At 47.6% G+C, this 14,357-nt stretch overlaps 1 protein-coding gene across 12 annotated transcripts in view; it reads right to left on the bottom strand.

The window, feature by feature from the left end:
- Positions 1-14,357, bottom strand: part of SLC20A2 (solute carrier family 20 member 2) — a 108,264-nt gene that overhangs the window by 40,611 nt on the left and 53,296 nt on the right. For 10 of the 12 annotated variants that reach the window (XM_068532371.1, XM_068532372.1, XM_068532368.1 and 7 more), the window contains 4 exons: positions 11,650-12,200; positions 5,510-5,650; positions 3,853-3,938; positions 1,046-1,142 (listed from right to left, as the gene is read on the bottom strand). In XM_068532371.1, the coding sequence (XP_068388472.1) occupies positions 1,046-1,142; positions 3,853-3,938; positions 5,510-5,650; positions 11,650-11,938 (613 nt within the window). In that variant the 5' untranslated portion in view covers positions 11,939-12,200. Of the gene's footprint in view, positions 1-1,045; positions 1,143-3,852; positions 3,939-5,509; positions 5,651-11,649; positions 12,201-12,648; positions 12,729-14,357 lie in introns of those variants that run through there. The other 2 variants (XM_068532373.1, XM_068532379.1) reach the window with 2 other exon arrangements.

Consider the following 14,357-nt stretch of genomic DNA (forward strand, 5'->3'; position numbering starts at 1 on the left):
ATCATTCAGAAAGAGTGAAGTACACAAACACAGAATTAGATATGGCTATACAATCCGAGAAAAACTGCCTTGAGAAAACCCGGTTGGAGAAATGAATAAGGATTTCCCCCGTTTCGGAAGAGGGCGCTTTCAACTGTTAATACGACACACCATTTAGCAGAAGCTTTATCTTTTGAACAGAGAGAGGGAGGTTTTTATCAGATATGGCCCGTAACTGAATCTTAATCCTTAAAGGACGTTAACAAGAAGGAAAGCGACACACACAAACATCTCTGCTGACTCCGGACATCCCCACAGCAATGGACCTGTTCAGGATCCGGCTGTAAGAGGCACATCTCACAGAGGGGAATGGGGGACCCTCTCTACCAAGATATGGATGGAAATGGTGAGTGAGAACGCTAACCGCCTCCTCAACACGGGGATGTTATGCAAATGACAGTACTGTACGTATGTTCTTCTTTACCCACTGAAAACTTTTAAGAAAGGAACTTTTAACCCTGCTCCACCCCAAACCCCAAACCCTTGAAAAGAAAGAACAAAAGACATCGGAATGGGAAGAAAAGGAGCAATTCTGAAAAGAAAATCATCACTGGTTCCGGTATCAGAAACGCAGACCGGCAGGGCGCTAGTCCCTGGACTCACTGGTCTGACGAGTTCCGGGGGGTTAGATGTTTGTGCTGTAGACCACGTGACAGCCCCGCCCCGGACTGTCCCGAGGTGGTGACCTACTGCTTACGCGAGCTCCCCGCTGCCTCTGGGGGCCCCCCAAGCTCAGGGAGGCTCAGGCTGTCCCATCACGTTCTGCGACTCAGCACCAGGAATCTGAGGCAGAAGGGGGATTGCAATTTTCTTTTTTTAACCTGAAGTCTGTTGCCTGTGTACTTCACATCTCTCTTGAGTATTTAAAACAAGTAAAGGCATCTCCTACTCTTTTCACTGCTCTGTAATGATCGTGAGTAGTGCTTCTGACTGTTGGCCAACAAATCCACCACCGCCGCTGGACTCTGACACCACCTGCTGGCCATGACCTTCCGAGGGCTCTTACCTGGGGCTCCTGTGTACATGATGGAAAACACATTGATCGCGATGGTAGCGGCATAGAACACGGGAAGCGCCCGGAGGCCGTTGGGAACGGGGTCCTCCTGCGGGGTAAGGAGATAAGGGGGCAGGTCAGGACTCCAGAGGCATCTGCAGGCAGCACAGGCAAAATGACACAAGTCATCGTTCCGGGAAAGCCCTGGCCCTGCCGTGGGCTGTGTGCACCTCCAGACCCGGAGCTGGCCTGGGTTGACCCTCCTCCTACACAGGTGCTGTGGCAAAGGGCCCACGAGGTGACCAGCAGACGCGTTAACGTGCTGGGATCACATGAGGTGGCGGCAGATGTGGGGACAGAGAAGGGCTGTTGGTGAGGCCAGCTCCTGGGACTAAAGCCCTGACCCAGAGCGCTCACTGTTCTAGCTACATTCACGTTGGCCCAAAAATCCACTTTCAACAAACATTTTGAGGCCTGACCCTCCGAGGATGCCCTGAGAAAGTCAAATGACTTCAACACCACGGTGTTACTACTAGATTTTATGGTACTCTGTGACATGATCTGCGTTTGCTGTGTTGAAATATATAAAGCAAGGAAATACAGGACCACGTGCTGTGACTTTCAGAATCCTTTCACGAGGTGGAGCATTTCACCTTCAACTATTAAAAGGTGAAAAGAACTGTGGGTTCTTTGTCTAAGAAAACAGCTTTTTACAACCTTAGGCTTCTGGTACAACACTTCCAAAATCTAATATTTCAGCGAGAACAGTACTGCACGTGTTTTAGGCAAAGTCACACCTGGGAGAATATTTGAAATTTAGAGTTTACAGAGGAAAAATATAGAGTTTGAGGGTTTAGATCGACAGAGGATTTTGAAGCAAAAATATGAACCGAGAACTCCTCGATGCAGAACTGGCACATAGGTGTTGCTTAAATAATTCAAACACGGGCTAATTTCTGATGACCATGTAAGACACTCTTGTACATTGGTATGAGTCTATGACCCACCCATGATAAAAGGAAAATTAGGTCTAAGCCCTGATGTGAGCTACAGAAGTCAGGATAAGTACAGACTATCTCACACACAGGTTCCTACTGTCAAATGCAAACGTGTGCAAATCAAGTACGTTTGCAGAACGTAAACTCATCAAGAACCCGCCTGGAATGTCTCAAGCGGCCACCAGCACTCGTCAGGAGGCCTGAGGTGAATGGAAGTGAGATGCCAGGAAAGGAAGAGCTGGGGTGGAAGGCGATTCAGCCGCACGGGAGTCCCGGCCACAGTCACAGGCAGGGCCGGTGAGGAGCAGGTATAAAGGGATGGGCAGGAGCCTGGGATGAGGCACATCACCTCCTGATCTGCCGTGGACCTGCGACAGGAACCCAGGCTGAACTGAAAGCGAAACGCTGAGACGCTCGCATGCCTACTGCCTCCGCTTCCAAAATGCTGTTTCCTGGGGGACGACGGCTGCTACAGAAAGACTCCCAACCAGTAACTTCTGAAGGCGTAAAGTCTTCAGTTTGCGTGCTGTAACTGAATCACCTTATGTTTTCTCAAATAACCTACTCTTAAAACACAAATGGCAGCTGTCTCACTGAGACCCGTCTCTGTTCCTCCTCCTGTCTCCCTCCCTCCCTCCCTCCCTCCCTCCCTCCTTCCTTTCCTTCCTTCCCTCCACCCATCACCTGCCCCCCATCCAAGCAGCCATCCCTCCCTCTTAACAGATATTCAACCGGCGTCTCTGAAGGGCTAAGCAGCGCTGGGTGCCGTGTACGCATGCCAAGAGACAGTCATGGTTTCTACTCTCACAGATCTTACGGTCAAATAACGAACAGGGTGCCAAGCAGGAGATAAATCACTGCACAACGACGCGAGTGCAATGATAAGAAGGCAGTGAGCGTGTGGGGACACAGAGGGAGGTACCCAAGCGGAGGCTGGGGCAGGAGCACCTGGGAAGTGACTCCTGGCGGGGGGCAGATGACGGGGGTGCAGGGGGGGCAAGAGTGGGTGGCACCTTCCAAGATGTTACTGGGTCCTAGGACAGCTGGAGCCCCAGAGAAGGGCTGGTAACTTTGTGATCATCCAAGAGACCGAGCCCGCCTAGAAGAAGAGCTACGTCTTCAAGCAAGGAGACGGCTGAAGGCAGGCGTGTCCCGATGTGCTCGGCGTGTGCTGAGCGGCCAAGGGCAAGCAGCAGGGCTTATGAAACGCTGCAACAACCCCTTGACAGGCAAATCAAAATGTAACCAAGGTTTTTTTTGTCTCTTGCCGAGAATACTGATCTCAGTAAGCTTCCATTTTCATCTCATTTTATTTTTGATAAAAATGTACACACACACACCCCGCCCCCGTAGGTGTTATTTCCTTCTTTTTATCCTATCCTCAAGGATAGGAAGAAAACCAGTGTCTGAAGCTTCCTTTCTCCATTAAAAAACAGAAAACACCTTATATTTGGGTAAAGAAATTCTCCAGCTGTTTTTAGTGCTAGTTAATTTCAAAATCCTAACACTATCTTTCTCTATTCTGTTTACTGTTCACAAAATAATTATCTTTCCTTTCTTGAGGTGTGAGCACAGTGCCCAAGAATGCTGACCAATGAACTAAGTCATATGGCAAGACACCTCATGTCCAGTGCTGGTTCTGGGGGAGCCCCTGGGTACTCTACCCACCTCTTCCCGCCTACTTTAGAATAATGTCTAATTCCAACTTCAGGGGGCTGTGCCTTAACAATTATTCCTCTGACCCCTCTCACTATTAATTTCTATTGAGTAGAACCCAAATTAGGTCTAAAACGTAATTAAAAAAATAATAGCCTCACTTACCTTTTTTAAGATGAACATTCTGATCAGTACAAACAGCACGCCAGACATGAAACCAGACAACAGTGGAGATATAAACCAAGAAGCAACTGAATAATTAAAAGAAAATCTAATGAATGTTACAATTCTACATAATTCAGGTCCTATTTATATAACAGCACATACATTAGTAAACATTCCTGGAATTGTTCACCTTAACTCAGAGCCCAACAAACCCACTGCCTTGGCAGGCTGACCTCCACACAGGGGTCACCGTCCTCACACACAGACCCCAGGCCACGGCACACACACCACCTCCCAGCTCCGGCCTCCGACGACGGTTCCCCTGATTCCCACTGAGCCCATATCTGCCTGCCCTTCATACAGCCCCGTCCCTGTGCCAGCTGTAAGGGCCACTGAAAAGGGGACCACCTTCCCTTTCAATTTCCAAGGCCAGCCTGGTACTGTCACCCCGTAGCCTCTGGCTGCACACTGGAAACATCTGCAGAGTTTTCAAAAACTAGTTACGGGGCTTCCCTGGTGGCGCAGTGGTTGAGAATCCGCCTGCCGATGCAGGGGACACGGGTTCGAGCCCTGGTCTGGGAAGATCCCACATGCCGCGGAGCAACTGGGCCCGTGAGCCACAATTACTGAGCCTGCGCAGCTGGAGCCTGTGCTCCGCAACAAGAGAGGCCACGACAGTGAGAGGCCCGCGCACCGCGATGAAGAGTGGCCCCCGCTTGCCACAACTAGAGAAAGCCCTCGCACAGAAACCCAACACAGCCATAAATAAATAAATAAATAAATAAATTAAAAAAACAAACAAAAAAAAACACTAGTTACGTTCTGGGTCCACCCACAGAATTCTGCTTTAAAAGGTTTGGAATGGGGTCTGGGCACTGATATCTTTAAATTGCTCTCCCAGGTAATTCGAAAGTGCAGCCAGAATCAAGCACCACTGTTCTAGAAGCCTGGGACCTCGGGTGAGTTTCCTGGGATGTCAGGTGAGTTTCCCGGGAGCTCAGGTGAGTTTCCTGGGGTCAGCAGCGTTCCCTCGCAATCTGTGTCCTGCTTGCAGGTCAGGGATCCTGAGGCCACTATGATTCGTAAAAGGATGGAGATGGGTGAGAGAGAGTGTTTTTCACAGTGGGCGTGTTGGTACTTATGGGGCTGAAAGGACTTCCCTCTTACTGAAAAAGTCAGACCCAGGAAGCAGGTGGTCAAACCTCTCCTAGCAGTCCCCACGGGGCAGCCCACAACCCAGAAGGAGCACCAGGCAGACTGGGGGCCTCCTGGATGCAGTGGGGTAAGTGGCACTAGACTCGCTTCCATGCTTCCCCATCACCAGGAGCTCTGACTCCTGGACAAGGGTCCAGTTTTTCTCTGCCTACACACTGATTTCAACCAGATAAATTTCTTAATGCCCTGTGAACAACAGATACTGATTTGCAAAGCTGGATGACAATGTAGCATTTGAAAAGAGCATCTGGAGTTAAAAGACTGCATAACAGTTCACAATCTCTGCTAACAGAAATTTTAAGGGAAAACGTCCATAGACCTATCCATATAGGTCTTCTAAACATTAACATTTAAAGGAAGAGGTATAACAGTGACTTTTAATAACATTTACTCTAGAAAATGTAAACTTTCCTTCTTATAGGTAAAAGAAAATGGCAATTACCAATCTTGACCAGCTCCATCCACTGCACACCTTTTGTACCAATTGCGACGAGGGAGAATCCAATGGTGGCCCCAACAATGCAGTGAGTCCCCGAGATCGGGAGCCTCAGGAAGGATGCAATGAGCTGCCAGACGGCCGAGCCTGCAGGTTGAAGATAAAAAACAAAGACAGAAAAAAGTCAGATATACAGCGGGGTGTCTCAAACAGCCACAGAAGGAAGAAACCCAAATTACCGTTCTCCTTCCCAATGCCTCCCTGGGGTTAATTGTCTCTGGATTGTTTCTTTCTTTTAACATCTTTATTGGAGTATAACTGCTTTACAATGGTGTGTTAGTTTCTGCTTTATAACAAAGTGAATCAGTTATACATATACACATGTCCCCATATCTCTTCCCTCTTGCGTCTCCCACCTTCCCACCCCTCTAGGTGGTCACAAACCACCGAGCTGATCTCCCTGTGCTATGCGGCTGCTTCCCACTAGCTATCTATTTTACGTTTGGTAGTGTATATATGTCCATGCCACTCTCTCACTTTGTCACAGCTTACCCTTCCCCCTCCCCATATCCTCAAGTCCATTCTCTAGTAGGTCTGTGTCTTTATTCCCGTCTTACCCCTAGGTTCTTCATGACCTTTTTTTTTTTTTTCTTAGATTCCGTATATATGTGTTAGCATACGGTATTTGTTTTTCTCTTTCTGACTTACTTCCCTCTGTATGACAGACTCTAGGTCCATCCACCTCACTACAAAAATGGGCAGAAGACCTAAACAGACAGTTCTCCAAAGAAGATATACAGATTGCCAACAAACACATGAAAGAATGCTCAACATCATTAATCATTAGAGAAATGCAAATCAAAACTACAATGAGATATCATCTCACACGGGTCAGAATGGCCATCATCAAAAAATCTAGAAACAACAAATGCTGGAGAGGGTGTGGAGAAAAGGGAACCCTCTTGCACTGTTGGTGGGAATGTAAATTGATACAGCCACTACGGAGAACAGTATGGAGGTTCCTTAAAAAACTAAAAATAGAATTACCATATGATCCAGCAATCCCACTACTGGGCATATACCCTGAGAAAACCATAATTCAAAAAGAGTCATGTACCACAATGTTCACTGCAGCTCTATTTACAATAGCCAGGACATGGAAGCAACCTAAGTGTCCATCATCAGATGAGTGGATAAAGAAGATGTGGCACATATATACAATGGAATATTACTCAGCCATAAAAAGAAACGAAATTGAGTTATTTGTAGTGAGGTGGATGGATCTGGATTGTTTCTTTACAAAGCCCCGAGAGAAGCCACTCAAATAACTTTAGCCAAAGGAACATTCTTCAACACTGAAGGGATAATGCTGACTTACTCAAAGGAAAGTATTTGAAAGTATTTAAAGAAAAGCCTCGTGACGTCAGTTCCTAGTTGCCTTTGTCATGGTTAAGCGAGGGTGCTGGTGATGAGGCGGGTTCTGATGTGAAGTGTGGCCAGGACCAAGCAGGAGACTGGGGACTAATGAACATGGAGAAACAGGAAAGGCTGCGTATTGGCAAAGATTCTGCTGTAGTTACGCCGTTCGGTCACATCATGAGGAGGCTAGATACTGCCTATGTATATTAGTCGGTACAAGAGAGAGTATAAAATACAAACATCAAATCACGATGCTGTACACCTGAAGCCAATATAATGTCACGTCGAATATACCTCAATAAAAACAGAGAGAGCGTGTGTAATCCCACATTACTTTTCGTAGTTTTGCCTCTCCTGTGAGAAGTAACTGTGATATTTAACCCCACGCTGGGCATCTACCCTCAGCCCCTGCCCGGGTGGCTGGGCCTTTTTTGGCCTGCTCCCTCCAGGCCTTCTAATTCTCAGGAGTTAAGAGGATCCCTGGGTTTGGGCTTTGTGTCCTTTTACCTCAATTTCGCCACCCTTTTCTAGGCTTCGTGTTCTTCCAGGCTACAGTTCACTTCAGATATTTTCATAAGCAGATCAAGTTTTGCAGGGAGTATTAAAAGCATGGGCTGGGGAGAGGTCACTTTCGGAAACAGCTGTTGAAAAGCTCACACAGGGCTGCAGGGGACAAAGGGCCTGGCCGATAAGCAGGGCACGGCATTAATCCCAAGTGCTAACTCTGGAAATCTGGCTGCTTGGTAGCAGCATTTTTAAACAGACCCCTGGCGTTTTCTCCAAAATCATCTGCGTTCCAGAGGCTCGTGAGAGGTCGTGCAGGTCCCCATTTGCAGAGCGAGGCTGACAGCTGCTCCGGGAGCGCCAGGCAGGCTGACCTTGGCGCCACAGCGGGCCGTGACCCCGGATCTGCCCCTGAAACGTGTGCTGGGAGGAGGAGGGCCAGCCTTGGGCTGCCAGACCGGTGACGGGCTTGATGGCAGCAGCCAGGCTCCCCCGCGGGCAGTTCTGCAAGCCCGGACAGCTAAGCCCTGGGCTCCTCAGGGACTTGTTGTTTTAAAAATAAAGCCAGAGTCTGGAGCGTGTTTCACACCACAGAACCAGAACTGAAAAAGCAAATATTCTTACAAAAAGTAAAATACCCTAGTAATGTTAAGAGAATGGGATAAACTCACCCACGTGAATTCAGACCATGAGGTTTTCAATCCTGAAAGCCACTCTCCTCTCTCTGGCTGACTTTATAACAGGAGGGTTTGTAAGGAAAGGTAGGGCGACGGGGCTGCCTGAGAGAGGGAGGAAGGTAGGGGTGGGCACTGGGGAGCAGGGGACAGAGGGGAGGACGGGGCCTTGCAAGGCGAGAGTGGGCCAGAGGCCCTCCTTGACCTTGGGAATTCCTGGAGGTGAATGGGATTACATTAACGTTAAGAAAAACAGTGGGAAAAGGAGAGAGATTAACCTAAGATAATGATGTCCTGCCATGAAGGAGGGGATTAAGCACAGGATGAGGCTGCCAGACAAAACCTGGGGGAAGTGGAGGTTAAGATGGGTGTCTGAGGCCACAGGCTCCTGGAGGATGAAAGAACGGCAGAGAAGACTCAGCACTTCCTAGGGTGGTTCCAGGAGACGGCTCGGTCGTGCTGTCGTGGGTATTTCCACGAAAAGATGGCGCGTTCTGAATTCTCAGTGGATTCTGGGAACCACTGGCGGTTTCATACTAAGTGGATCGACTGTTGCTTTAGGGCTGAGCTAGAGTCCCCGGAGATGCCTTGTTCAGGAAGTGTGGCTGGCATGAACAATTTCTTCTACCCAATCAACTTAACACTACCACAACTTTACCGGCAAGCACAGAGACCCATGGGCTTGGGGTGAAGATTATAAAGAAAAAAGAGAAAAAAAATAAAGAGACAGGGGGAGAAAAGGGACAAAGAAAGGGATGTTGACTTTAAAAGAGGAAGATTGGGAGAACTCAGACATCTGAACAGAATCATCTTGGTTTGGGCCAATCATGATTATACCACCATCTTAAAATTCCCCAGTTCCCATGTGCAAGGAACCCAATTTTATTTTTTTATTTTTATTTTTTTTTATTTTTTTATTTTTTTTTAAAGGTTTAGGTCAGGGTAGGGCTTGATGTTCCTAAGTGTTGAAATAGAGCTCTTTAAAGATTTATTGATTGATTGATTGATTGCTATGTTGGGTCTTCGTTTCTGTGCTAGGGCTTTCTCTAGTTGCGGCAAGCGGGGGCCACTCTTCATCGCGGTGCGCGGGCCTCTCACTATCGCGGCCTCCCTTGTTGCGGAGCACAGGCTCCAGACGCGCAGGCTCAGTAGTTGTGGCTCACGGGCCCAGTTGCTCCGCGGCATGTGGGATCTTCCCAGACCAGGGCTCGAACCCGTGTCCCCTGCATTGGCAGGCAGATTCTCAACCACTGCGCCACCAGGGAAGCCCAAGGAACCCAATTTTAAAAGTCTAGGTAACTCTCACCAATTCCCAGCAAAATAGGCTTTGAGATCCTTCTAACCACACACCAAAAAAAAAAAAAAAAAAAAAAAAAAGACACCAAAGCAAACAAAAATCAAGTTACTCAAGCAAACCCCCCAAATGCTTTGGTTGACCTAAATTTTAGTGGAGCTAAGTATCCTTCGTTCTTTGAGTGCAGAGGCCAAGGCCAGGGGTGGGAAAACCCAAAAACTGGACAAGTTATGCTGTCTACATGGCAAGTTAGTGGTGACGTGGAGCTCAGCCCGCAGGCCTTCCGTCCACCCAGGGCCCTGAGGCAGCCTCACAAACAAATCTCCTCAATAAGCACCACCACTCCCCAAAGGGCTCATCCAACGCAAGGAGAAACCTCTGTTAAGATTGAACTTCATCACTGTATAGCACAGGGAACTCTACTCAATACTCTGTAATGACCTGTATGGGAAAAGAATCTATAAAAAGAGCGGATATATGTATGTGTATAACTGACTCACTTTACTGTACACCTGAAGCTAACACAACATTGTAAATCAACTACACTCCAATTATAAAATTAAAAAAAAAAAAAGATTGAACTTCATCAGTGTTTTTCTTTATTTCTCCTCTACTTTCAATATATCTTGTCCGCATCATACTGACTGGCAAAATCTTAATTTCCGCTTGATATGATTACGTCTTAGATATTGATCATGACTATTGAGGGTGAATTTGACAAACAACTGTCAAACTGTCAGGGAAACGTCAATTATACCGGACTGTGCTGAGAAGTACATGTCCAGTGAAGGTGAAAATTCAATCATTACAGTAGCTGTTGTAGTAAATGATTTTTAATTCTTAAAAATAATGATGAATTAAAGTAATCATGAGCCTTACATCTTTCAAACAACATGTGCAGCTGACAGAAAGGAACTCCTCAGCACATATGACCAGCTTACTGTGCTTTAGTAGTATTTCATTCTTTACTGAGGACATCCATCTTCCAATCAAAGGCCTCAACTACTCTACTTCTCAAACTAACCTGCTGTAACGAAAAGACGATGGGCCACCTTAAACCTGGCAAATGACCTGCACATTCTGGGACTTAAGAAGTGCTGGTGGTGGTAAACCCCTGGGGATCCGTGGGATGTAGCCGTGTTCTTGGTCCACCAGCATCCGGCCTCCCGGTGCAGGGCTCTCCCCACAAAAGCACGTGCCCTGTTGAAAGCAGAAGGTGGCAGGACTCCCTTCTCCCCCCTCTCCCCCACTACCCGTGTAGACACGCCGTCTGCTGTGCGTCACCTCGACCTAGAGGCAAGCAGAGGAGCTAGCCTGTCGGCTGCACCTAAGGCCCTGCTGCCCGAATCTTCCAGCTCAGCGAGGGCAGCGCCCACGGTGCTGCCAGTGTGGAGTCGCCTCGGGCAGGGGAGGAACCACACGCCCGACACCACCAATAAAAGGTCCTACTGCAAACAGGTGACATACAAGTGATCTTCCAGTGGAAAACAAAACAAGCGTACTAGATGGAGCTCCCAGGGGTGGAATCAGAAAATCCAAACAAACACTAACAAAAGGAAGACAAATGACAGAGAAGACCAGAATTTCTTGAAAACACAGTCACTTAAGATTCAATTGGCAACTGCTCTAAAACTTCAACGGAGAATACAAAAGTTAAGGTAATGAATCCTGTTTTTGGGCAACCGAGTTTTCAAAACATTACTTCCTGACTGATGAAAAATCTATGAAAAAATAGAAATGAACCTTCAAGGTTTATAAATAAACCTAAGTAAACCTCTCAAACACATTCACTTAGACGTGTTCCTTCTTTAAAAACTTTCAAACAGCTTTAAAATGACAAAGAGCTATGCTACAAATATCTTTTTCTGGACTTTATGAAAAGCACTGACTTCGCCAAAATCTATTTGAATAAGCAAGTCTGCCATACATTCAAGGAAAGAAATGGTTCCTTGATATTTGAACACTGACCAAAATCATAACTGAATTAAAACACAGAGAGCACAAATAAGATATAGTAAATGAGAAATCTGAAAAAGTAGACATACATATATATATATGGCCGAATCACTTTGCTCTACACCTGAAACTAACGCAACATTGTAAATCAACTGGACTTCAATTAAAAAAAAAAAAAACTTTTCAAAAAATCAAACCAGTTTTTGAAAAGTTAAAACAAAAATCTCATTTATGGATATGCCAAATGAGAAATGGGTCAGTGGACACATTCCCGCGGGCGGAAAGACGAGGCTACTCACCGACCATGGCACTGACCTCCCCGGCCATGAGCGTCTGCACGGTGTGGTTGTACAGGTTCACATCAATGATGCCTTTCCGGATGGTCTCTCCAACTTTGGCCCCCAGTAACACCGAGCCGGTGGTTTCAAAGATTGAAGCCAGGATGCAGGCCTGCCTCAAAGTCACCACGCCCGAGCCCACGGCGGTACCGAACGAATTGGCAACATCGTTGGCACCCACGGAAAACGCCAAGATAAAAGCTATGAAAAAACCCAAGATGACCATCCACAGATACTCATCTGTGGCCATTTTGGAAAGGGGGCTCCAGGTACTTTTCTTTTGCAGAAGTATTTGAAAGCCACCGAGCTTGAGGTTCAAACGTCGTCAGGCCGAGAGTTCTCGTAAACAATGAGTCTGCTCTGGAAAGTGCCGGATGATGCTGGAGTTGCACAAACTGCTAGCTGCTGGTTTTCAAACTACTGTCAGGACAGTTCATTGGGTTGTGTTCAGTCAGCGGTAAAACACATTCCATATTTTCCTTCCCAATTTGGGGAAGCTGTGAGGTCTCCCCCTGCAACAGGAAGAAGATAAAAGAGATCAATTACCCGGAGGAACCGGTGACAACAGTTTGTTCTTTCAGAAAGAAATGTTTGGAAACTGCTGACGGGATCTCGCGCTGGCATGTGGCAGATCTGACCATAGAGCAACGCAAGAAAGATTATAATCAGGCTAACTGCCCACCCCACCCCCAGAAAAGCTGATTCTAGAACATCACAGCGTGAAGCTGCTTTATGATCGCAGACTGATAGGAAGTCTTAATACGATACATTTTTATGCAATTTGAAAAATATATGTGGTCTTTATTTTAGAAAGAAAAAATTGCCTTGGATGAGCAAAAGATAAGGAAACGAGAAATTCAGAGTTACAGAGCTTTTCAAATACGTGGACCATGCCTAATTTCTCGGAGCAGGATGACCCGATGTGGCTCTGTGACACTATGGGGTGTGGCGACTGTCTACCTGGGCATTTGCGCACCCTGAGCTCAGCAGGCCTGGGTCAGACACGAAGTGACTCGGTGGGAACTGAAGGGGCTCCCGGGGGACAGGGAAGCTGGAGCGAAGCCACCCTGTCAGAGCAAGAGGCAGATCAGGTCACTACGCCCTGCTTCCCACCTCGCTCGGGGAACAGCCAGAGGCCTGACCACGGCCTGGGAGGCCCTCCCAGATCTCCGTGGGGCCCCCCCAGCAGATGTCCTTGGGGCTCCCCCCCCCCCCCGATCTCCTCGGGCCCCCCGACCAGATCTCCTCGGGGCTCCCCGCCCCAGATCTCCATGGGGCTCCCCCAGCAGATGTACTTGGGGCTCCCCCCAATCTCCTCGGGCCCCCCCGATCTCCTCAGGCCCCCCGACCAGATCTCCTCGGGTCTCCCCCCCCAGATCTCCTCGGGGCTCCCCACCAGATCTCCTCGGGCCTCCCCCCCCACCCCGCCCGGGCTCACTGACCTCAGCTCCTGCCCACCCCCTCCCCTCACTGGCTCGCTCACCTCAGGGCCTTTGTACCTCCTGGTCCCTCTGCCAGAAACAGCCTCTCTGATGGCTGCACAGCTCACCACCTGCTCCAAGTCCCTCTCTGCCCAGATGTCACCAGAGCAGCCCTCCCTGACCCCCCCATGCCATTATCCCTTCCTCTCACCTGACCGTTTGTCTTTTCCACTGACCACCTCATTCATTCATTCACTCACTCACTCCTGTCTGGCCCCTCATGGGACGCAAGGACTTTGCTGTGTCTCCAGCACACAGACTAGCGCCTGGCACGGGGTAAGTAAGCCCTAATCAAATTGTTGAATAAGTGAAGAAAGAAGCTATTAAACAAATGAAATAACTCTTTCATAGGCTTCCTCCTGGGATGAAGATGTGACATCACAAAATTAATACATATGTGAAGTAAAAATGTCACTAAAAGCCTCAGAACGGTGGTGTTCTATTATTATATAGTCAAAGTACCACGTCTGTGTAGTTCCTTTGAGTGGTTCTAGGCATCGGGAATGGTGCCCATAAATGCTTACTGAACTGAATAAAATAGGCTCATACACCACGTCATACACAATATAATGATCAATCAACATTAAGGTTATTTAGAGGAAAAAAAGCAGGACATAAAATTTAAGTACCTGTGATTGTGGCAATGTTAAAAGGCATATAAAAGACCAAAAGGTAATCAATAAAATTGTAACAGTGGTTGAGTTTAAGAAGCAGTGTCAGAGATCATTTTTTCCTTTCCAAAAACTGTATACCATGGTGACGTGCTTTTCAAGTTTAAATAATACATAAAAAACAAATCAATAGGGCTTCCCTGGTGGCGCAGTGGTTGAGAGTCTGCCTGCCAATGCAGGGGACACGGGTTCGAGCCCTGGTCTGGGAGGATCCCACATGCCGCGGAGCGGCTGGGTCCGTGAGCCACAATTACTGAGCCTGCACGTCTGGAGCCTATGCTCTGCAACAAGAGAGGCCGCGATAGTGAGAGGCCCGCGCACCGCGATGAAGAGTGGCCTCCGCTTGCCGCAACTGGAGAAAGCCCTCGCACAGAAACGAAGACCCAACACAGCCATAAATAAATAAAAATAAATAAAAATTTTTTAAAAAAACCAAAAAACAAATCAATAAACGTATATTGAGAACCATCTTTTTAAAAAATATAATTCACTAAAATGTGGTGAGTACACGTGCTGG

The sequence above is a fragment of the Eschrichtius robustus genome, chromosome 21, assembly GCF_028021215.1.
Source record: "Eschrichtius robustus isolate mEscRob2 chromosome 21, mEscRob2.pri, whole genome shotgun sequence".
Classification (NCBI taxonomy): domain Eukaryota; kingdom Metazoa; phylum Chordata; class Mammalia; order Artiodactyla; family Eschrichtiidae; genus Eschrichtius; species Eschrichtius robustus.